The sequence below is a fragment of the Stegostoma tigrinum genome, chromosome 5 (genome assembly GCF_030684315.1).
Source record: "Stegostoma tigrinum isolate sSteTig4 chromosome 5, sSteTig4.hap1, whole genome shotgun sequence".
In the NCBI taxonomy this organism is placed as follows: Eukaryota; Metazoa; Chordata; class Chondrichthyes; order Orectolobiformes; family Stegostomatidae; genus Stegostoma; species Stegostoma tigrinum.
In genome coordinates this window covers 61,356,676-61,383,025 of record NC_081358.1, presented here as the reverse complement: position 1 = coordinate 61,383,025, position 26,350 = coordinate 61,356,676, and the positions used below count along the sequence as shown (strand labels likewise).

At 42.2% G+C, this 26,350-nt stretch overlaps 1 protein-coding gene across 6 annotated transcripts in view; it reads right to left on the bottom strand.

Annotated features, from left to right (window-relative positions):
- Positions 1 to 26,350, bottom strand: part of rims2a (regulating synaptic membrane exocytosis 2a) — a 908,436-nt gene that overhangs the window by 325,924 nt on the left and 556,162 nt on the right. For all 6 annotated transcript variants that reach the window (XM_048528687.2, XM_048528689.2, XM_048528688.2 and 3 more), the window contains one exon: positions 5,577 to 5,730. In XM_048528687.2, coding sequence (XP_048384644.2) covers positions 5,577 to 5,730 — 154 coding nt within the window. The remainder of the gene's footprint in view (positions 1 to 5,576; positions 5,731 to 26,350) is intronic.

Genomic DNA, 26,350 nt, shown 5'->3' with positions numbered 1-26,350 from the left:
GTTCATTAGCATCGAGCCATTGTTCCCATTTCGATGTTGCATAAGTTTCTGAACTATATATCAAACAAATGTATTGCAGATGCATCCTTTCAGGTTTAGTAATACTTTCCTCTCACAAAACATATAACTGTGCCTCTTCCAATCACTCCAACCAGAGCAAATACATTGTTTAATTCCTATTTTTGTCTTGTATCCCTACCGACACCTGGAACTTGAAACAGTTCACTCTCTTCAAATCTTTAACCGTGACAATTACACCTCACTTCATTATGCTACATTGAAGTCCCTATAATTGCAAGTTGCTGTTGATGTATCTACATCCTCTTTGAAATCCCAAGCCATGACATAACAAACTTTAATGGTCTGAAGGTCAAATTTAAAGGTACATTTTTTACAGATTGAGCATCAAAATACCACTTGGAAAAATTGGCAATATGCTGAGGAAAAAATGATTTTGTAAGTTGTGTTTCCATTCTGCCTGAACATAACTATAGTACATCTTTGCGCATTGCACCCGATGAAGAGTAAATGAATGTCAGAATTAATGTTTAGATTGCCAATTCCAATTACAGGTCTCAGGAGAAAACATCTTGCAACAAGAAGGAAAAAAGGCACATTGCAAAGCTTTCAGAGTTGCAGTTTGGTAGCATTTATCTTTAAAAGAGATGTAGGTTTTGCAAAAGACAATTTTTATCTTCTTTTACATAGACAAATTATTGAAGAAAAGTGCAATCTTTCCTTACTCACTGCGAGGGCCTGTGTTTGACATAATGGTTTCCTCTTTGAAAAGTTAGCTGATATGGAACCACATAAGTACAACAAACACAAACTTACCTCACAAACTTAATATACCCACTTCACCTTCTACAGCGCCGGCATCAATTGCCTTAGCAAATGCAATTACATATCTGCACTTGATCACCCATAGTAACAAAATACAATATACAATAATTATGATCCAACAGTGACTTGTTACTTTAGATGTTTTTATACGGCTGCCTACTCTTCACTCAGGCAATTTTGTCTTATCAACTTATATCATTAAGTAAGAAACACTGAGCAGCAAACTAAAAGCTACTGGGATTCTAAGGAAATAACAGAGAAATGTTGATTGTGTCAGCATGTTTTACTTTTCCACAAGGTCACAGGGGCACTTCCTGCTTGCTTCATCAAACTCGAATGCCTTCACCTTTTAGTTGCTAACAGTCTCTCCTGCCAGAGGAAGTGACAACATCAGGGAAGGAACTTAAAAGGTAGCAAAAACAGAGTCTGCAGATGCAATACAAAAATTTAACACAAGCCTTCAACGAAACGTTAATTTTTTTACACTTTTATAATATTAATGACAGCCAAAATAAAATCATTTAAACATAGAAAACATAGCACATTACAGCACTGTACAGGCCCTTCGGCCCTCGATGTTGTGCCGACCTGTCATACTGATCTCAAGCCCATCTAACCTACACTATTCCATGTATGTCCATATGCTTATCCATAGACGTAGCAAAGCCAAGAATGGCGTAGAGTGAGTATTTTGCAGTTATCTCCATGTGGGTTCGTGTTCTTTTGAAGAGCTAAAGGACTGAACTTCTTACCAAATGAGACATCTTCAAAAATCATACATGCTACATGTACCAAACATTAGCAGTAATGTGTACGTAAAGGACAGCAATAGATCCCAACAGGAATTCTCTAACCCAGGTACAGGAAACTGTGGCTATGTTGCCACAGAATGTAGCTAATTCAGAAAGATTCTTCAAAAAAAATTTTAAAATTTAAAGATGAATGCCTTTTGAGTTGTTTTAAATGCAAAATATCTTTGTTTACTAATCACAAAGCAGAAATTGAAAAAGATCCACTAAGTTTGTCCACTGATGTACACTTGGATATTGTGGATCCTGCCCAACAATTTCATCTTTAAATCTTTATAGACAGACCACGATGACCAAAAGCCATTAAAACAAAACTCCATGTTATATACCAAATCTACATTTCCACTATTGAACGCTGCTTGGCAACACTTGACAATCAGCACAGAAACCACAATATCTAATAAAATATTTGCTCATTTGAATTTAATGTGTATAAAACTTCAGTCACATTTCTTAGTAGATGTGCATTTATCTTCTATTTCAAGAGAGTAACTGACTTGAGATCAATTGTTTTTGCTGGGAATATATTTTGCAAATCTTCTGTACAGGTTTGTGGAAATTCCTTCTGACCACGTAAGAAGGTTTTTAATTTTAATTTTAATCTAGGTTTCTTCTAGTTTTATGAATATAATTCAAGTAAATGCTGAATTTGGCTTTTGTGGCACCATGCTAGTTTCCCTTTCATGAGACCAGGAGGTTTGGGTTTAAGTCCCCTATCACAGGGGTGTCATGTCTATACAGGTTAATTAAAAATAATTTTTGCACTTAGCTTAATGACAAGTCCTTGGAAATAAATGGTCAACAGCTTGTTTTATTTCTTAGTGAATGAGAAATCAAGTCCAGCAGATGCTCATTTGTTAATGTGATCTACTTTACCCTTTTAGAAATGGTCTTAAAATAAGCAAGGTGTTCAGTAAGAACTTAATATGTACATTGACAAGTTTCAGCATGCATCGCAATGTATGACTATTTCCTGACTATCGACAAACTACTTCCATAGTTCAATGATTTCCCAATAACCCATATATCTGATGATCCAAACATGAAACAAACACATTTAGCTCCTCCAGTATATATCAAATCAATGCATTATTGCAGCCAAATTGCTTTCACATTTATAATGATATTTTTGTATTCAATGGAGTCATAAAAGGCTCAAATATTCCACTTGACTAATATCCCCTTTTCACCATTTTAACATAAAAATTAACAATCATTATTATCTTTCCTAGACTAATATCTTGTATAAACTCGTTAAAGCAACTTTCATTTTGAAAATTAGGCAAATTTATTTTTCAATCTCAAGGGTCCAATTGGTAAATGCAGCATCCAGTCTGGCACTGAACCACTGACCCATAAATATAGGGTTTGCTTCTTAAGTTAAGATAACCAAGTTGATTTTAACCAGCTTAGCAACAGTTGAACTGTAATTAGGCTAGATTCCTATCACTGCTTCTTTCAGGTGTCCGATTTCAACTCAAAATACATCATCCGGAATGTAAAAATCTATATAAAAAGACATTTACATTGATCTTTTGATATAACAAGGTGCAGAGCTGGATGAACACAGCAGGCCAAGCAGCATCGGAGGAGCAGGAAGGCTGATGTTTCAGACCTAGACCTTTCAAGTTAGTTCTGTATGACCGAAAGACTAAGAAGTAACAGGAAATGTCTATGACCACGTGAGCCGAACATTTTTATCACAAAATAAAATCAAGTAAGTGCTGTTCTATTAGTTATGTCAATGTTCAGAAGTAAATATTCAAGACTGGTTTCAGCAACTGTGGTAAAATTCACTCTCAGGCACAATAGATTGAAGGGAAGCTCACTTATATTGCACAGAAATGCTTTAGAAGTAATACTAACATCAACAGCAAAGCAATTCATTCAGGTCACAGTTAGCAGCTAAGGCTTGGGTTAGAAGGAATTTGAGCTAATGGTATCTTAGAATCTTTCTACATGCACAACTAGAGCACTCTGTAACAGTCACTCTCAAGTCATGTCTGACACACTAGGTGTTTGCATCTGTTTAATTCATTGATGCATGCTAGCAATTTACCTGAATTAAATGCATGTGGACCTGTATCTGGAAAATAAATGTCAGAATGGGATACAAATGAAACAGACATGTAGTAGAAAAACACATATTCCAGCAACATAATAGATATGAACAGTTAAAAGGCCCAGAGTGTTAGAAGCTGTAATCTGACATGTTGGTAAATTCATTAGTAATTTGGATTACTGCCAATAAGTAACACCTCTGGCTAATAGTGCAGCATAATCATAAAAATAAAGACAACTGAACAGATGAAAAATAAATGCTCCAGGATTGCCACTACTTTCTTGAGCTTGCATCTGTCCAAATTATTAATTATTTTAATAACCACTGTAGCTTGTTCTGTACAGGAATAAAGAAAGGGGTTTAGGTTTTAGGAAAAATACATAATATGCAACACTGACTTCTATCAAATGGAATTTGTTTTTTATTACCTCCTACTGGATTTTGTTACAACATGAAATCATAATAATCTAGTTTCACACCTTTGCTGATCTAATCTTTTTTAGTAGTAGGCTGGAAGAGTTTTTTTTAAAACCCTATATTAGTTCTCCACTGAGTATTTGATTAAATCAGTTGTAATGTTCACTATAAGAATATTAATTGTGAGAGAAAACATAATGCTTTTCTTCAAAAAAATTACTGGCTGATGGATCACGAAGTGTGATGCTTAACACTATTTAAAAGGTGAGGAAAAAGAGAAATGGGATTTATGGTTTTCAAACATATCTATTTCTGCACAAGTTAGAAAGAATGAGTAGATGAATAGGAAAGCAAACATCATTGACAGTATTTGCATACTTTGGTGCTAATATATATAGTGATCAGTGTGTCACAGGTGGGAAAAACAGCATTGGGTAATGCGAATAAGAACAGAAGATCCAGGAGCAGAAGACAGTAATTTGGATCCTCACGCCCACTGTGCCATTTAATGCCATCATGGGTGATCTCATTTTAGCTTCAATTCCACTTTCCTGTCCATTGCCCGTAACTCTTCAACCCATTACTAATTAAAAATCAATACTTAAATTCACTTAATATCCCCACATCCAAGGCACTCTGGGATAGTCAATTCAACAGATTCATGACTATTTGAGATAAGTAACTTCTCCTCATTGCTGTTTTAAATCTTCTATCCCTTATCCTAAAACTATGACCTCTTGTTCTAGATTGCCTCACGTGTGGAAACATCCTTTCTCCATTTACTTTGTCGATCTCCTTTCATATCTGATATATCACAATTTGATCTCCTCTCATTCTTCCAGATTCCAAAGAGTGTGGTGAGTATAACAAACTCTTAGCCAATTCCAGTCTAAACACACATTTGGAGGTGCACAAGAGAATCCAGCAATTGACTTTCCTTACTTTTCTTCATCCTATGGTGAACTCAACTTCTTGGATTCAACAGCAATTTGTCAGAAATTGATAGGACAGTGAGACAGTCCATCATTCTGTTGGACCTTGAAAACTACTTTTTCCTTCATGCTATACAAATTTTATTCTTTTTGTGTCCTAACCAAAAAAGAAATAGCTTCTTACCTGCCTATGCATATAAGTCCAATTCTGGCAATTACAACACTAATAGGGGTAAAGTGGCAGCAGAAAAAGGAAATTTCTATTCGGATATACAGGGTAGTATTTATTGTACATTGGCCCATATCTCTATGTCACAGACTGATCTAGAACCAACATTTTCACATTGTGATTTTACATGGCCATTCGACATAACAAAATTGTTTACGATCCCCATTTGTTACCCGAAATCATTTCAACGTCATTCATTAAGGAATTAAAGTGCACCCTAACTATATGAGTTCTAACCTTTTTTTAGGGAACAAAACGATAACACCTTATATCTCTCAACATACTTTGTAACCTTCTTGTTGGGCTTTCACCATGTGGGTGTCTGCGTGGCAAATATGGTGAAGGTTGAGGAAGTGGCATTGATGAAACGTCATGCATCTGGAGTTTGTACCAATGTGGTTCATCATCCAACAGGGCAGTTTCCAATTCTATGAGAATCTGAAATCAGGAAGACAAGGAACGAATAGTACTGCATGCCAGCAAAATAACACAATGAAGAAACCCAAGAGAAGTCATAACATATTCAAAATGCTTAAAAATATTAGCTTTGAGAAAAAGGTACACAACATGACATAACACTTCAGAGACAGCAATGAAAATATGACAGTGGTCTTCCCCTCAATCAACGTTAGTATTCACATATGTTCAATATATGTAATATTCTTTATCTCCAGGTAGATTTAAGTTGAATACAAGATGAACAGCTAGGGGATATGACATTGATCACAATTCAACCTACAGCATTATCACTCGTATGTGGATACAAAGTGCATCTTCTGAGTCTTCACACTGTATCTGTTATCTATATAATGAACTTTATCAAGTTATTTCCAAGGAATTGTCTGAACATGTAATGTGGAGGATCTATACAATTCTTTGTTAGAAGTGTCACCTTGCATTCCAGGGAAGAATGTGTCACAGTTGGCCATGGGTTTGGATATAAGTATAATCAGGAAAATGAATATTCTAGATGGCATTCAATAAAATTTCCTGCAAGTAACTTGTTGTAGTTCTTTTGCATAGTATAAATGAAATGAAACAGCTCAGATAAGAAGCTAGTAAACAAGAACCAAAGAATTAGTGTAATGGATGTTTAGATTAGTAAAGAAGTTAGAAATGTTTATACCCATACATTCAGCCTCAGTTCTACTCCCTTTTCCTTGCTAGTTGTATATATAGGTGGTTTAGACTTGGATGTAGAAACCACCATATCAGAACTAATATTTTCCAGATATTTTATTCTATTCAAATGACTGAGCTTAAAGAATGGGTGACATTTTAAATATTTTGTGTTCCTTTCTCCTGTGCCTGAATATTTCACAGTGATCACTGATGGACCTAATATTAACCCATCCAAAACTGTACACCATGTGTGCACCATGTATTCTTTTCAGAAGATACATTAAAACGAACTCATCACGATTCATTCAACAGCACTTCCCGACCCTGGAACAAACACTACTGAGAAGGAGAAGATCAGCAATGGGGTGGGACCACACTCAGCAACAAACACCATCCAGATGTGCACTGATATCACCAATGCTGCATCATCACTGGATCAAAAGTATAAAATTTCTCACCTTACTGTTTTGTGGAGAAATTATTACCACGAATGATTACAGTGGTTCAAATCCATTAACACATTTTAAGCTAATAAGAGATGGGTTGCAAATGCAGTCTTGTTAGCAATACCGGCATATTGAGGCTTTTTCAAAGATGTTATAGCATTCAAAGACGCTAAAACCCTCACAATATTAGTAAAACCTTTATTTACCTTCAAAATGCACTGTTATGTTTTATGTGGACATTCAATAGATAACTGATGACTCTTAAGAACCTGAGGTAATGGGAACTGCAGATGCTGGAGAATTCCAAGATAATAAAATGTGAGGCTGGATGAACACAGCAGGCCAAGCAGCATCTCAGGAGCACAAAAGCTGACGTTTCGGGCCTAGACCCTTCATCAGAGAGGGGGATGGGGAGAGGGAACTGGAATAAATAGGGAGAAAGGGGGAGGCGGACCGAAGATGGAGAGTAAAGAAGATAGGTGGAGAGAGTATAGGTGGGGAGGTAGGGAGGGGATAGGTCAGTCCAGGGAAGACGGACAGGTCAAGGAGGTGGGATGAGGTTAGTAGGTAGATGGGGGTGCGGCTTGGGGTGGGAGGAAGGGATGGGTGAGAGGAAGAACTGGTTAGGGAGGCAGAGGCAGGTTGGACTGGTTTTGGGATGCAGTGGGTGGGGTGGGGGGGAAGAGCTGGGCTGGTTGTGTGGTGCAGTGGGGGGAGGGGACGAACTGGGCTGGTTTAGGGATGCAGTAGGGGAAGGGGAGATTTTGAAACTGGTGAAGTCCACATTGATACCATTAGGCTGCAGGGTTCCCAGGCGGAATATGAGTTGCTGTTCCTGCAACCTTCGGGTGGCATCATTGTGGCAGTGCAGGAGGCCCATGATGGATATGTCATCTAGAGAATGGGAGGGGGAGTGGAAATGGTTTGGGACTGGGAGGTGCAGTTGTTTGTTGCGAACTGAGCGGAGGTGTTCTGCAAAGCGGTCCCCAAGCCTCCGCTTGGTTTCCCCAATGTAGAGGAAGCCGCACTGGGTACAGTGGATGCAGTATACCACACTGGCAGATGTGCAGGTGAACCTCTGCTTAATGTGGAAAATCATCTTGGGGCCTGGGATATAGGGTTGAGGGAGGAGGTGTGGGGACAAGCGTAGCATTTCCTGCAGTTGCAGGGGAAGGTGCCGGGTGTGGTGGGGTTGGAGGGCAGTGTGGAGCGAACAAGGGAGTCACGGAGAGAGTGGTCTCTCCGGAAAGCAGACAGGGGTGGGGATGGAAAAATGTCTTGGGTGGTGGGGTCGGATTGTAAATGGCGGAAGTGTCGGAAGATGATAGGGTGGTGTGTGAGAACGAGGGGGATCCTCTTAGGGCGGTTGTGGCGGGGGCGGGTTGTGAGGGATGTGTTGTGGGAAATGCGGGAGACGCGGTCAAGGGCGTTCTCGATCACTGTGGGGGGAAAGTTGCGGTCCTTAAAGAACTTGGACATCTGAGATGTGCGGGAGTGGAATGTCTTATCGTGGGAGCAGATGCGGCGGAGGCGGAGGAATTGGGAATAGGGGGTGGAATTTTTGCAGGAGGGTGGGTTGGAGGAGTGTATTCTAGGTAGCTGTGGGAGTCGGTGGGCTTGAAATGGACATCAGTTACAAGCTGGTTGCCTGAGATGGAGACTGAGAGGTCCAGGAAGGTGAGGGATGTGCTGGAGATGGCCCAGGTGAACTGAAGGTTGGGGTGGAAGGTGTTGGTGAAGTGGATGAACTGTTCGAGCTCCTCTGGGGAGCAATACGTGGAACAGTCCCTCTTCCGCACCTACACAGGCCCCAAACCCCACCTCTTCCTCCGGTACATTGATGACTGCATCGGCACCGCCTCTTGCTCCCCAGAGGAGCTCGAACAGTTCATCCACTTCACCAACACCTTCCACCCCAACCTTCAGTTCACCTGGGCCATCTCCAGCATATCCCTCACCTTCCTGGACACCTCAGTCTCCATCTCAGGCAACCAGCTTGTAACTGATGTCCATTTCAAGCCCACCGACTCGCACAGCTACCTAGAATACACCTCCTCCCACCCACCATCTTGCAAAAATTCCATCCCCTATTCTCAATTCCTCCGCCTCCGCCGCATCTGCTCCCACGATAAGACATTCCACTCCCGCACATCCCAGATGTCCAAGTTCTTTAAGGTCCGCAACTTTCCCCCCACAGTGATCGAGAACGCCCTTGACCGCGTCTCCCGCATTTCCCACAACACATCCCTCACTTACCGACCCCGCCACAACTGCCCTAAGAGGATCCCCCGCGTTCTCACACACCACCCTATCATCCTCCGACACTTCCGCCATTTACAATCCGACCCCACCACCCAAGACATTTTTCCATCCCCTCCCCTGTCTGCTTTCCGGAGAGACCACTCTCTCCATGACTCCCTTGTTCGCTCCACACTGCCCTCCAACCCCACCACACCCGGCACCTTCCCCTGCAACCGCCGGAAATGCTACACTTGCCCCCACACCTCCTCCCTCACCCCTATCCCAGGCCCCAAGATGACATTCCACATTAAGCAGAGGTTCACCTGCACATCTGCCAATGTGGTATATTGCATCCACTGTACCCGGTGCGGCTTCCTCTACATTGGGGAAACCAAGCGGAGGCTTGGGGACCGCTTTGCAGAACACCTCCGCTCAGTTCGCAACAAACAACTGCACCTCCCAGTCCCAAACCATTTCCACTCCCCCTCCCATTCTCTAGATGGCATGTCCATCATGGGCCTCCTGCACTGCCACAATGATGCCACCCGAAGGTTGCAGGAACAGCAACTCATATTCCGCCTGGGAACCCTGCAGCCTAATGGTATCAATGTGGACTTCACCAGTTTCAAAATCTCCCCTTCCCCTACTGCATCCCTAAACCAGCCCAGTTCGTCCCCTCCCCCCACTGCACCACACAACCAGCCCAGCTCTTCCCCCCCACCCCACCCACTGCATCCCAAAACCAGTCCAACCTGCCTCTGCCTCCCTAACCGGTTCTTCCTCTCACCCATCCCTTCCTCCCAACCCAAGCCGCATCCCCCATCTACCTACTAACCTCATCCCACCTCCTTGACCTGTCCGTCTTCCCTGGACTGACCTATCCCCTCCCTACCTCCCCACCTATACTCTCTCCACCTATCTTCTTTACTCTCCATCTTCGGTCCGCCTCCCCCTCTCACCCTATTTATTCCAGTTCCCTCTCCCCATCCCCCTCTCTGATGAAGGGTCTAGGCCCGAAACGTCAGCTTTTGTGCTCCTGAGATGCTGCTTGGCCTGCTGTGTTCATCCAGCCTCACATTTTATTAACTCTTAAGAACCTCTCTTGTTCAGTAACTTTCAATGGGTGCCAATACACCAGCAGATGCATATCTGGAGCTTCCCAGATTCAAACACATCACATTGCCCTTAGCAAACATGAAGGGCACCGCCATAAATGTTTCAAGTGAGTCAAAAGGATTCAGATTTTACTTTCAAATCATGCAATATTTATACATCATCTGAAAGCTTGTGATTGGTTCTGTTAATCAACTCATACAAATCATGATAATGGTCCTACCTTGCCTCCATGGCCCAGTGATAGAGGGAATGTGGCTGGAGCTACCCCCACAAATATTTCCATGACAAGGATGATTTCAGTTCCAAGTCCAGAGAAGCGAGCATGTTTTTAGATTAGATTCCCTACAGTGTGGAAACAGGCCCTTCGGCCCAACAAGTCCACACCGCCCCTTGAAGCATCCCACCCAGACCCATCCCCCTATAACCCACACACCCCTGAACACTACGGGCAATGTAGCATGGCCAATCCATCTAGCCTGCACATCTTTGGACTGTGGGAAGAAACCGGAGCATCCGGAGGAAACCCACGCAGACACAGAGAGAATGTGCAAACTCCACACAGACAGTTACCCGAGGCTGGAATCGAACCTGGGTCCCTGGCGTTTTTACCCTTTCATCTACGATCACAATGGCAACTTCACTTAGAAGAAATGAATGGGTCATTGGGGAGTCTTCTTCTGATGCTGTGCACAATTTTCGTGTCTGAATGTTATGTAAATAATGACATCTCAGTCATAATAATGAGACTTCTATTGTTGGTTTGATAATAAGACGTATGAAGTGGTGGGAAAGACAGAAGGTTCCTTAATTATAGTAAAACCTTCAGTAGATGTGAGCCTTTCATTGGAACTAAGAGCTTCCATGTTCCAGGCTGGGTTCTCAATGTAAGTGTTAGCACAAGGAGGTCAGAGCAAGTATGATACAATGCTGTTCATCCCACTCAGAGAGGCTCAGAGCATACAGCACGGATCAATACAGCACAGGTCCTTTTGCCTGCCTTGTGTGCCAACCATGATGCCATTCTAAACTAATTTGTCTGCATATGGTTCATATTCCTCTATTTCCTGCCTGTCCGTATGTCTGTCTAAACATTTCTTAAATGTCAACATTGTATCTGCTTCTACAACATCTGTTGGAAGCATGTTCCAGTCACCTACCACGATCTGTGTTAAAAAAAAACTTGTCTCTCACATTTCCTTTCAACTCTTCTCCTCTCACCTTAAACCTAACCTCCCTAGTATTTGACATTTCCACCCTGGGAAAAAAACTGACTCCACCCCAGCCACACCCCTTTTAATTTTATATACTTCCATCAGGTAGCCACTCAGCGTTTGACGCTCTGGTGAGAAAACATCCCTGTGAAAATCAAGTGAAATGTTCCCGAGCAAAATGACTCCTGTTATGATACAATCTGACAAGACCTTTGAGGATTGCACCACACTCAGTCTACCCCTTCTGTCTGACAACAGCACCTTGGCATTCTCCCCTTCCTATGGCTCCAATGAGCTGAGTACTTCCAAACTGTTACCATCTTCAAGGTTTAGCTCAAGAATCACTTTATGGACTGCCTGCAAATTACCCCAATGAGTGAAATGCTGGAAGAAGTGAGTGCTAGGTGCCACCTGTCCAGTCTGGGCATTCGAAACATATTTCAAGAGGCACAATTGCTTAGTGAATGATGACCCTGGCAAGCAGATGGCTTCAGTTGTATTGCCTTTGTTCTGAGCAAAGGTCACCGGACCTGAAACATGAACTCTGTTTTCTCCTTCACAGATGCTGTCAGACCTGCTGAGCTTTTCCAGCAACTTTGTTTTTGTTCTTGATTTCAATAACCTGTGTGCAAGGACACTCAGATCTCTTTGTACATCAACATTTTCCGGTTTAACAATGTTTAAATAATATGTTATCCCGTTTTTTTTCCCTGTCAAAGTGGATAATTTCACATTTATTCATGTGTTACCACTCTTCCATGTATTTCTCGACTCACTCCATTTCTCTAAATCAGCCTGAAGCTTCTTGACTTCCTCCTCACCACTCATGATTCTTCCTATATTGGTGTCATCAGCAAACTTAGAAATATCACATTTGATTCCCTCATCCACAATACATAAATAATACATTATTCACAATACATAAATATTTGGGGCCCAAACATTGATTACTATAACAACCTACTGGTCACTGATCTTCACTCCAAGGACAGCAGTATATTCCTGCTCCCTGTTTTGTCTTTTAAGCAATGTCTACATATTATCACCAATTCCATGTGCTTAAATCTTACACATTAACCTTTCATGTGGGACTTTATTAAATGCTTTCTTGGAATGCAAATACACCATATAAACTAGTTCTCACTTATCTATTCTATATTGACTTAGAACTCTTAGAAATCCTACAGTATGGAAACAGGCTTTTCAGCCCAAGAAGCCCACACTAACCCAACCCCCTATAACCCACCTAATCTCCACATCCCTGAACACTACGGGCAGTTTACCATGGCCAATATACCCAGCCTGCACATCTTTGGTCTGTGGGAGGAAACCAGAGCACCCTGAGGAAACCCACATAGGCACAGGAAGAATGTGCAAACTCCAAACAGACAGTTGCCTGGTGGTGGAATTGAACCTGGGTCCCTGATATTGTGAAGCAGCAGTGCTACCACTGAGCCACCTACACATTAAACATGATTTCCCTTTCACAAATCTAATGTTGACTTTGTTGAATCCCATTGATATTTCAAAGGGTCTTGTTATTTAATCCTTTAATATATATTCCTGTCTTTACCAACTACTGATATCCAGTTAACCAGTCTTCAATTTCATGCTTTCATTCTCCCTCCTTTTTGGTTTTAAGTTGTGGGGTTACATTTGCCACTCTTCAAACTGCTGGGACCATTCCAGAATCTGCAGTATTTTGGACGATGTCAACCAAAGTATTCATGATTTCTACGTAAACTATTTTCAATACCCAAGACACAGATGACCAGATCTTAAGGATTTGTCATTTTTCAGTGCCGTTAATTCTCCAGGTCATTTAAAAAATATTAACTTCCTTTACATCCCCCTTCTCAATTGACTCTTGCTTCCCTGACATTTTTGAGAGTTATTTGTATCTTCTTCTGAAAACAGAACTAAAGTAAAGGAGTTATTTAATTACACTACATTCTTCATTATCAATTATCCAACTTCAAACTACAAGGCACTTCTAACCGTCTTTACTAATCTTTTATCTTTTATCTACTTAATAGAAGCATTTTCCGTTGGCTTTTATGCTTCTCGTAAGTTATTCTAATTCAATTTATCCTATTGAATCAATTTTTTTTCAATTTGCAAGGTATTTTTTATTTTTCTGTACTTTTGATTGGGGAAATTAGTTGGAAGAAAGTGTGCTAAAAATCAAGGATCGTGGAAGTATTTATTGTACTCTTTAAAAAGCAAGATATCTACAATTATTTTAAGTGTAGTTTACACTGTTGCCTGTTTAATGGTGGAAGGCGACTATATATGTGTTTGAACTGAGGGGTTTGAATTGACTTGATTTATTACTGTCACATGTACTCAGGTTCCGTGACAAGATTTGTTTTAATTGCAATACAGGCAGATCATACGATACAAACTGCATTAGGACAATACAGAGTGACGAAGAAGAAAGTGTAATGATTGCAGAGAAGGTACACAAACAGTAAGATCAACATTTAATCTAAAGTTTGAGAGGTCCATTCAGAAGTCTAATAACAACTGGGAAGAAATCGTTCTTGAATATGTTGCTATGTGAGATTAAACATTTGTATCTTCTACCCGACAGAAGAGGTTAGAAGAGATCATCACTTGAGTAGGACGTGTCTTTGATTACATTGGCTGCCTTCCATAGGCAGTGAGAAATATAGATTAGGGTGACATGTGGCTCAGTGGTTACCACTCTGCTTTAAAGTGCCAGAGAACCGGATTTAATTCCAGCCTCGAGCGATTGTCTGTGTGGAATTTTCACATTCTCCCCATTTCTGCACGGGTTTCTTTCCACTGTCCAAAGATGAGCAGGTTAGATTGATTGGCTGTGCTAAAATGCCTACCGTATCTAGTGAAGTGCAGGTCGGGTGGATTAGCCATGGGAAACACAGGATCACAGGGATGGAAGACGGGGTGCACGTGTCTGGGTGGAATGCTCTTTGGAGAGTCCTATGTCGAATTGATCCGCTGAACAGCCTGCTTCTATACTGTTAGGGATTCCATGATTCTATGAACAATGATCAGATAGAGTCTTTTTTTAAGATTTGATTATATTAGATTCCCTACAGTGTGGAAACAGGCCCTTCGGCCCAACAAGTCCACACCGCCCCTTGCAGCGTCCCACCCAGACACATCCCCCTATAACTCACACACCCCTGAACATTACGGGCAATTTAGCACAGCTGATCCACCTAGCCTGCACACCTTTGGACTGTGGGAGGAAAGCATAGTACCCAGAGGAAACCCACGCAGACATGGGGAGAATGTGAAAACTCTGCACTGACACCTACCCAAGACTGGAATCGAACCTGGGTCCCTGGTGCTGTGAGGCTGCAGTGCTAACCACTGAGCCACCGTGCCACCCTGATGGATGGAAGTTTGGCTTGCGTGATGGACTGGGCTGTTTTCACAATTCTCGGTGGTGATTTCTTATGGTCCTGGGAAATGCAATTTTCATACCAAACCATGATGCATCCAGCTAGGATGCTTTCTGTAGCGCATCTATAAAATCTGGTAAGCGTCTTTACAGACATGTTGAATTTCCTTGGCGTCCTGGGGAAGTAGAGGCATTGTTGTGCTTTCTTGACTCTAATGTCAATGTATTTGGACCAGGATAACAAGGTGTGAAGCTGGATGAACACAGCAGGCCAAGCAGCATCTCAGGAGCACAAAAGCTGACTTTCGTGCCTAGACCCTTCATCAGAGAGCATTTGGACCAGGACAGGTTGTTAATGATGATCGCTATTAGGAACTTGATGCTGTTGCCCATCTCTACTTCAGCACCCATTATACAGACACAGGCGTGCTCTCTACTCTGCTTTCTGAAGTCAAAGACCAGCTTTTTCATTTTGCTGACATTGAGGGACAGATTGATAATTTATACCACAGCACCAAACACTCCCTCTCTTTTCTTAATTGTCTCCTCATTGTTTGATATCCAGCTCTCAATGGTTGTCATCAGTGAAACTGTAAATGGAACTCGATGAAATTTGGCCACACAGTCATACATGTAAAGGGAGTATATTAAGGGGCTGAGTATGTAGCCTTGGGGGGTGCTGATGTTGAGGATTATTGTGGAAGAAGTGTTGTGTACCAAGTGAGATTTAACTAGCAACAAATTGCTGATTGGATCGTGGAATAGTGACTGATTGTTGGCCACAAAGGTTTTCTGACTGCCAACAACTAGGGCATTGGTACCTAAGTAGCCAAATAGTTTGTGGGTGTGAACAGCAGGTTTCAGATCTCCAGAAAAGGGGGTGACATTACTCACTATTTTGCACATTTTCCAGAAATTCTTCCATCACCTATCATTCTTAAATATATTTTGACCAGTCTATTTGCTATTACATGCAACTTTTACATTCTCTTCATTGCTATTCCCTATCTCACTATTGTACAAGGGCCTAGGACAAACATGCACTAAGCTCTACCTTGTTACAACTCAGCTCCACAGACTAATTCTACTTCATATTTTCTGAACCAATATCTATTCTTATTACTGTAAAGATCGTATTTTTTCAAATTAACAATGCTACCCCACCTCACTTACCTTTCTGCTTGGCCTTCAAAACAGTGAATATACTTCAATGTTCACTTCCCCGTCCAAATCAACCTACAGCCATATCTCCATAATTGCAACCCTATTGTGTGTGCTATTAATTCATATCTTTCATTTTGACTGTTCCCTCTATTTAGATTGACACCTTCAGATTGGTCTTTTTAACATTTTTATACATTTTCATTTTGTACTATGACATTATTTGCTACTAGACCTTGTTTCCTCTGCCTTTTAATTTTGCTTTCTATTTTCCCATCTTTCATTTCTATCTTTTTCATTTTCTTTTGTGTCCGCATTCAGGATTCCATCATCTACCATCCTAATTTAAACCATCCTTGATAGAGCTAGTAAATGCCCAAGCAAGGATATAGTTTCTTATCCCACTGGGGTCCAATCCATCCACATTTTTGAGATCACATCTTCTTTAGAACCAGTCCTACAATCTTAAAATCTAAGTCCCTGACTGCAACATCATATCCCAGCCATGTATTCGTGCAATCTATTCCTGACTCTGTGAACCCCTAGCACTGAGAGTAATAATAAGATTACTACTGTCAAAGTCTTACTTTTCAGTTTATTCTCTAAGTTCCTTATATTCTACTTACAGATCTCATCAGTCTTTTTTGTTAACCCATGTAATTGATACTGACATTAATCATAAGCTTTAGCTGTTCACCTGCCCCATGAAGAATGTCCTCTTGGTGTCCCATCTGTAGCTGAAGATATATCTATCTGTACGCTTTACAATGAATTTCGTATCATTATTCCCGTTCTATTCACTTCTCTGCTCTACCGCCCCCACCCTGAGCAACAAGGGCAATCAGTTTTCTTCAGTACAGTTCTTAAAGTTGATCTATAGTTTAGATTGAGTAGTGTTTTAGGAAGGTGGTAAGGTAAGGTTTATGATTGTATTTGATATTCTTTAAAGCAGAAATAAATGTAAAGGGAACAATTTAACGGCAAGTTATGCACAGTAGCTTGGCCAGGGTATGCTCCTCCTGTGTGATGCGAGAAATCAGAGACACTTCCAGTGTCCAGACTGACAATGTCAGCAAGAAATGCCACTAACCGCTGCAAGTCTATGCTCACACTGCATATAAAAACTCTGTAACACGGAGAGAATGTGACTAACAAAAAAATAGTTAAAGGACACATGCTGTATATGCATGTTCCAGTACTGCATGACTCCGCTGAGTTCACCTTCACCTCCAATAGAATTTTCTTTTTGGATACTGCTTAGGGAAATGTTTCTTAGGAGAATTTTAAGAAAGCATATTTTCAATTACAAGCGACTGCCGCAAGTTGATATGTTGAGTGTGAGTAATCTATCTTTAAGCGATATTCTTGTGTTGCATGGTACACCCACAATCTTTAAGAACTGGAGAAAAAAGCTTCAGCAGCCTGGAATGGTAGACACAATGGAATAATGCCAACTGCCAAAACAAAAGTATAAACATGCAAGAGGCTTTTGTTGTTATGGTTACAAACTAGCAGCCCTTCTCGTTAATTATCTGATTGTAGGAACATTTTCCAGCTTTTGACCCATATACCTGGAGACTTTGGCAATGCAAGTGAGTATCTAAGTACTGCTTAAATCTTGTAAGAGTTTCTGACTCAATCCCCATTTCAGGTAGTGAGTTCTACACTCTCATCATACTCTGAGTGAAAAAAAAATTGTCTTGAACTCTTTGCCTTCATGTCTTAGCTTAATTCTGTAACCCCGCTCCCATTATTAAAATCCATACCATCCACGTTCCTCACCTCGTTTAGGCCCCTTCTCAACTTTCCTTGCTCCAAGAAGAACAACCCAATCCTATCCAGTATTTCATCACAGCTCAGACCCTCATGTCTGCAGTGTCCAGGTAAATCTCCTCAGCACCTATATCAATGGTCCCAAAATGAACAATGATTACCAACAGTTCACCATCTACCTTCAGACTGCCTTCCAGGTGTTTCATAATATCCTTTACCCTGGTACCTGGAGGCAACATGCCATTTTGGAATTATGTCTAAGGCTACAAAAGCATACATCTTTCCATCTCAATAATGAATCCACAACAGTTATTGTCCTACCAATGAGATGCTGGACCACCCACGATAGGTGTTCTGCTGTGAGGAGAATCTGCAAGGACCCTACATCCAGTAGAGACTGAGAAGTTTCATTCAATTAATCTGAAATAATTGAAGCAAACCAAATGCCACATGGGCGGCATGGTGGCTCAGTGGTTAGCGGTGCAGCCTCACTGCACCAGAGACCCGGGTTCGATTCCAGCCTTGGGTAACTGTCTGTGTGGAGTTTACACATTCTCCCCGTGTCTGCGTGGGTTTTCTCCGAGTGCTCTAGTTTCCTCCCACAGTCCAAAGATGTGCAGGCAAGGTGGATTGGCCATGCTAAATTGCCCGTAGTATTTAAGGGGTGTGTGGGTTATAGGGGGATGGGTGTGGGTGGGATGCTCCAAGAGGCGGTGTGGACTTGTAGGGCTGAAGGGTCTGTTTCCACACTGTAGGGAATCTAATCTAATCTAAACATGAAACCAAGGTAACAAACCACTCAAGCAAAAATGAGCAAACAGAATTGTTTCGCATCATCCTCTAAGGCCAGTAAGCTGTTTCCTGATTATACAACACAATTTAGAAAGTAGAAATAAAAGCTTTAAAAAAAAAAGTGCTCTGGTTAGAATCATTAGATGAGACATAAAATAAATTACGAATGCTAAATTTCAGTCAGAACTTATTCTTGCAATTTGTGTCCATCAGCTCACAAGGGAATTCCAGACCACGAGTGAAATGGCTTTGAGATTTTCATGCAATAATAGTTCATGAGGCTTTATGAATTGACCCCTATGTAATAGAGTAACAGAGGAAGAACTGGTTAGAGTCATTCCTAGTATGAAAGAACATTGCTGAAGTTGTTACCGGTCAGTCATCTCAGCCCCCGAATATTTCTGGAAGATTTCCTCAGACCGAGCTATCTTCAGCTGATTCAATGATCTTTTCACCACCATAAGGTGAGAAGAGAGTATGTTCACTGATGATTTCACAAAATTCAACACCATTTGTAACTCCTCAGACACTGATGCAGACAACGTCAAAACGCTGCAAGACCTAGATGTAGAGATAAAACGGTGTGAAGCTGGATGAAGACAGCAGGCCAAGCAGCACCAGAGGAGCAGAAAAGCTGATGTTTCGGGTCGGGACCCTTCTTCAGAAATGGGGGAAGGGGAGGGGGATTGTGAAATAAATAGGGAGGTGGGGAGATGGATAGAAGATGGATAAAGGAGAAGACAGGGTGAAAGAAGACAGACAGGTCAAAGAGGTGGGGATGGAGCCAGTGAAGGTGAATGAAGGTCATGGGGCTGGACGGGAGTGTGGAGCAGACAAGGTCCTGCAAAAAGGCCACCCCCTATTCCCAATTCCTTCGTCTCACCGCATTTGCTCCCGAGATAAGGCATTCCACTCCCGAACATCCCAGATGTCCTCTTTTTTCAAGGACCGCAACTTCCTCTCCACAGTGATTAAAAATGCCCTCAACTGTACCTCCCGCATTTCCCGAAACTCATCCTTCACACCACCTACCCGCAATAATAACCAAAACAGAATCCTCCTCATCTTCACGTACCACCCCACCCACCTCCAGATCCAATACATCATCCTCCTACATTTCCACCATCTGCAATCTGACCCCACTACCAGAGATATTTTTCCCTCCTCACCCATGTCTGCTTTCTGGAGGAACCACTCCCTTCGTGACTCCCATGTCCGCTCCACACTCCCCTCCAGCCCCACCACCTCTGGCACTTTTCCCTGCAACCTAAGCAAGTGCTACACCTGCCCCTATATCTCCCCCTTCACCCCCATCTCAGGCCCTAAGAAGACCTTCCACATCCAACAGATGTTTACCTGCACATCTATTAATTTGATATACTGTATCCGCTGTTCCCGTTGTGGCCTTGTCAACATCGAGGAAACCAAGCGGAGGCTTGGGGACTGTTTTGCTGAACACCTACTCTCAGTTCGCAACAGACAACTACACCTCCCAGTCGCGAACCATTTTGCCATCCCAACCACCCCCACCCCACCATTCCTTGGATTGCATGTCCATCCTGGGCCTCCTGCATTGCCACAACGGCACCACCCGAACGATGCAGGAACAACATCTCATATTTCGCTTGGGAACCCTGCAGCTCAAGGGTTTCACTGTGGACTTCACATGCTTCAAAACCTCCTCTCCCCCGACAGCATCCCAAAACCAGCCCAGCTAGTCCCCGCCTCCTAACCACTCCCCCACCTCAAGTGCCAGCCCCATCTCCTACTTACTAACCTCATCCCGTCTCCTTGACCAGTCTGTCCTCCCTGGATCGGCCGATTCCCCCCCCCCCAACTCCCCATCTACATTCACCTTCACTGGCTCTAACCGCACCTCTTTGACCTGTCTGTCTCCTCTAACTCTAACTCTATTTTCTCCTTTATTCATCTTCTATCCACCTCCCCCTCTCTCCCTATTTATTTCAGAATCCCCTTCCCCTCCCCCATTTCTGAAGAAGGATCTCGACCTGAAACGTCAGCTTTCCTACTCCTCTGATGCTGCTTGCCCTGCTGTGATCATCCAGTTTCACACCATTTTATCTCAGATTCTCCAGCATTGGCAGTTCCTACTATCTCCAAAACCTAGATGTATCCTGGTTTGGGCTGAAAAATGACAGATAATTACTGGTATGAAAACATTAGTTTATCAGGAAAACTTGAGTTGGAAGGGCCAATATCTATTAGAGTTTAGAAGAACGAAAGATAATCTTATTGAAATGCAAGATGCTTTGGAGATTTAACAGAGTCATTTTTCATTAACAGAGTGGATGGCAAGAGGAGGTTTCCCCTTGTGGGGAATCTAGAATTAGAGGAAGCAATTTAAAAATTAGGCATTTCATTGTAAAGATTGAGGAGAGGGGAAAAATTGTTGTTCTGAAGAACGATATATACAACAAATTAAATCTGCAGAATTTTCTTCCCTAGAGAGCATTGGAGGCTGGGTCATATGCACGGCTAAGATTGCCAAGGTGGATCTATTTTTGATTAACAAGGAAATCAAAGGTTATGGAACAAGGGCCAGACTGGAAGGTGTGGACTTGAGCCACCAATTGGATCTGCCATGAAATAGCTGAATGGTACATCAGGGTCAAGGATCTGAATGGCCTTCTCCTGTTCGTAATTTTTGTGTTCTCACCTAAACATTTCTGAGTATTGGAGATGTACCCAAGTCTGTCACTGATATTTTTTAAAATAATCACAAAAATGATGTAAACAACTGCAGTGTAGTTAGCCTTTGCCAATTTTGTGGAACATTCTTTCCCAGGCAGCAATGTAGGTTTGTACCAGAGATAATAGGACCTTTACCGGCTCCATCCCCGCCTCTTTGGCTTGTCTGTCTCCTCTCCACCTATCTTCTACTCTATCCATCTTCTATCCGTCTTCCCCCCTCCCTATTTATTTCAGAACCTCCTTCCCCTCCTCCATTTCTGATGGAGGGTCTAGGCCCAAAACGTCAGCCTTCCTGCTCCTATGTTGCTACTTGGTCTGCTGCGTTCATCCAGCTCTACAGCAGTGTAGGCTTGATCATTGAATATACTCAAGGCTGACTCAGATAAAGTTATCTTTAATAAGCATATGATCATATTGCATTTGGATAAAAACTAATTCATAAAAGTAGCCAAAATGAATTGACAGAAGAGTTTTTTCTAAGCTAACATACTGCTTTCCTGTGAGGGTGACAATGTTAGGGGGAAATTAGTGGAATTGTTTATTTCGATCAATTAAAACATTATATGTGGTTTATTTGGAAAGGTTGGGTGATGAAAATAAAGTCAATATCAATGAGAATGTAAAGTGTAATCAGGTCATCAATAGAACACATAATTCTGGTACAATTATTGCCACAACCTAGATTCACAGATGTTAACAGCAGAGAGGGAGGCCACTCAGCTGGTCAACAAAGATCTGATGATAAAAATTCCATTTCTAGATCTTGGCCCACGGCACCAGAGGCTCTGGCAACATACATGGAAATCTAAATACTGCTTAAATGCCTCCTTTTATCCTTCAACCTCTTATCTAAAATCTATGGCTTTTGTTTATTGACACCTCAACTAACAGAATAAGTTCCCTCCTTCATATCCTATCTATGCTTCTCAATGTTATACACCTCAATCAGGCCCCCTCTCAATCTTCGTTGCTCCAGAGAAAAAAAATACCAGCCTATCTAATTTTCAGTCCAGGCAACATCCTGATAAATCTCCTTTGAACGCTGCCTCGTCCAACCCCTATAACGTGACGATCACAAATGAGCTCCAGTTGTAATCTAACAGTTCCATCATAACCACTTGTGATCTACGTCACGACTAACAAAGTCAAGTATCCGATAAGCATACTTAATCACCTTATCTACCTGTCCTGCTGCCTTCAGGGATCTGTGGATACACATACAATAGGACCCTCTGATTGGTAAGGTACTGGAAAGTATGAACAATCATAGTCTAAAGCCCTGAGTCCTTCAGAAGTGTATTATTTATTTAATCAATTATTTAACATATTATCACATGTACCTAGTAACAGTGAAAAGTGGATAATGTCCACGGTGGATCAGTGGTTAGCACTGCAGCCTCACAGCGCCAGGGACCCAGGTTCAATTTCCACCTCGGGTAACTGTCTGTGCAGAGTTTGTACATTCTCCCCGTGGCTGCATTGGTTTCCTCCGGGTGCTCCAGTTTCCTCTCTCAGTCCAAAGATGTGCAGGCTAAGTTGATCGGCCATCCCATTATCACTCATGCTAAATTGCCTGTAGTGTTTAGGTTGATGGGTCTGGGTGGGATGCTTCTAGGGGTGGTGTGGACTTGTTAGGCTGAAGGGCCTGTTTCCACACTGTAGGAAATTTAATCTAACGTCGCCATGTTCTGGTGCCGTCTTGGGTTACAGAATGAATTACTGAATAACTTGTACAAATGGCAAAATAGTGAATGAACTAATATTAAAATTGACGTAACTAAAAACAGCTTCAAAAGTTCATCTTTCCCTTTCTATAGACGTCACTCTGTCCGCTCCTCCAGTTGGTGCCATCCGACATGGTCCCTGTGGTACTGGCAACCTGTTTGCCACATCCAAGCTGGAGACGGTCACGCTATGCAGTCCTGCACCTCCTCCAATGCTAGACATTGACTGGCTTGTTATCCAATGCAGCCACCCAAGATGGAGTCGGAATGGAGACACGTGGAGGGGAGGTGCAAGGGCAACCAAAACAGAAAAAAATTGCTGCTGAGCTAGAAAGACAACAATGAAGCCATGTGGATGCAGAACTTGCCACATGAGCCATGAGCAGTCAAACCCTGTGCTCTGGAGCCAAACGCTGCCAACCTTACCACCAACATGTGTACTACCTCCCATCGTTTTTCTAGGTCGAATTCTATTTGCCTTCACCCTGTCCACCTGACTGGTACATTGTTATCCTCCTGCAGGTTTTGGCTATCTTCTTCAATATTTGCCACCCTACCTATTTTGGTGTCATCTGTAAACTTGAGCATACATTTAAGTCCAGATCATTATGTGCACTATAAACTGCAAGGACCTTGCAATGAGCTCTACACAGCCCTAATTAAAACAGAAGTCCAGTCACAGGAACTTGCCTCTACTGTCATGCTTCCTGCCTCTCGGCCATTTCTAAAATCAATGTGCCAGTTTGCCTTGTGCTGTTCTTGACCTATCTGTTGTAAGGGATCTCATCAAAAGCCATGCAAAAGTCCATTTGACTCTGAATGGTGGGACGGAAATCCCACCATCTGAAAAACATGTCCCATGGCTCACACATAATCGGCTTTGTGATATCTTGAGATGTGAAGGGCATATATAGATGTAGGCCTTGATATGTTTTCTAGTAATCTAATACTGTCTATAACAGTTGTCGTTGTGGTTGGCTGGTTGATCGCTGAGCTGGTTAAACGGAGTTTAAACGACAGGCAGGAAAACACAACAGCACTTCATCAGAGGCTGCTCTGATGATGTTACCCAGCAGGGTAATGAAATGTCTGTGGAGCAATGAACCAGCTCGGTGGGCCAACCAACCACAACCTGTGCTACAAATCTACTCTAAAACCTTTAACAGTTGTCGTATTATCCTTATAACTTTCAGCAATTTGAAATAAGTCAGAGCTATCATTTAAATCCATATTGTCACAAAAAAAACAGCAGAGGTAGTCTTTCCCAAAATAAACCCAAAAGGAAACACTACACAATATTTGCCAAACCCTCATCCTCAAGTCAACCAGAAGAAAAATGTATAGCAGAAGCTCTAAACAACACACACAAACACAACTGTTGTCAAAAAAACACTCAGTATTGGCTCTCAGGTTCCTTTACACACTAGCAGTCAATTTTTTTTATTTTAGTTTAACTGAAGATTATCCATAAACTAACAGAACAGTGAGCAGGCTGAAAAAAACTGATTGCCTTACTCCTCTATCTGCATTCTTTTTTCCCCATATTACACATAAAGCAGCTTGTTTCAAATACAGCACATTTTTCTGTCAGTTTATAATGACAAAGAGATATAAAGTATTACCAACAGTGTTAACGAGCAACACTTGCATGACAATAAACTCTTCATTGACATTCACTTCCATCAGAGCCACTCAGCTCTGGACCTCATTGCACCTTATAGACAAAACAACTGAACTCAAAAAGGTGAGACTGACTGTCTTTGACATCAAAACAGCATTTGGCTAAGTAAGACACTATGGATCCCAACAGAAATGGGAAACTGCAGGATAGCTGTCCATTGTTACAGGTCATATGCAATAAAAGTGGCTGTGGTTGTTAGGTCTACCATGAGTCCCTATCATGAAACTATTACAGGAGCTCCTTAGGGTAGTGTCCTAGGCTCAACTATTCTCAGCTGCTTCAATGGCTTTCCTCCATGACAAGGTCAGAGGTGGGGAAGTTCACTGATGATTACACAGTGTTCAGTACCACTCGCAACTTTCCTGGTACTGAAGCAATCCATAGCCACATACAGCAAATCCTAGATCAAGCCATCTAGACCTACAATAGACTTGTACAAAACTACACCGCAATTAATTTTGCGATGCTAAAAGCAGATAAAGGGCTCCGTAACTTACCAATATTGAAGTGTCACAACATTAAACAAACAATATTAAATGGGGACGTGATGTATTGTGGTAACAACATCAGAGCAGACAACGGGAATCCTGCAGTAGGAGACTCACTTCCTGACTCCCCAAAGCACGCCCAACAACGACGTGACACATGTAAGGAGTATGATGGAATACTCTGCACTTGTCTTGTTGAATGCAGCTCTTACATCATTCAAGAGATTGAACACATTCAGGACAAACCCTTCTGCTTTGCTAGCACCCATCCATCATTTTAGACATTATTCCTTTCAAAACCAATGTCGTGTGCACCATCTACAAGATTCAGTGCAGCAATGCACCAAAGTTCCTTTGACAACATTTTCCAAACCTACAACCTTTACCATCCACAACAGTGCATAGTCTTGCACTTTAAGCTTATTTTGAAAATTGTCATGCTAAGAGGTTGTGGTGGTGGGTGGTGGTGGTGATGGAGCACACTAGAACAAGGGAGGCCAATTACAAGCAGAGGCCTGTGTGTTACTGTAGAACAGAGCGATTATAGTTCCGCCAGAGTTCCATGGCAGACATTCCTGCATGGAACTTGAGGCCCACTCATTGTCCCAATCCTACTTTGGGAAAGTCCAACCCTAGGCCTACTGCAGGACAAGGGCAGCACACGCATTACAAAACCACCACCTGGAAGTTGTACCCTGAGCCACTTCGAACTATATCATTCTTCCTTTATTGTCACTCAGAATCTTGGACCCTACTTCTGGCCAGTAGCACTGTGCATGTATCTATACCACTTGAACTGAAGACAGCAACTCATCACCATCTTCAGAAGATATGATGACAACAATCATTATCTCAGATCACCTATGGACATACTGAAAAAAACAGAACACAGTCAAAAGATGATTGGGCTTCGCTGGAGCACTGCAGCAAGCCAGAGACAGAGATGTTGGCCAGGGAACAGGGTGGTGCATTAAAGTAGCAGACAACAGGCACCACCCTGACACACATTCCCCTCCCCTCCCTTGTCTGCTTTCCGCAGGGAATGTTTCCTCTGGAACACCCTGGTCCACAATTCCTTCACCCCCAACACCGCCCCACAGCCCCACGGCATCTTCCCCTCTAACCAGAGAAGGTACAATACCTATCCATCTACCTTCTCCCTTCCGTATCCAAGGGCCCAAACATACCTTCCAGGTGATG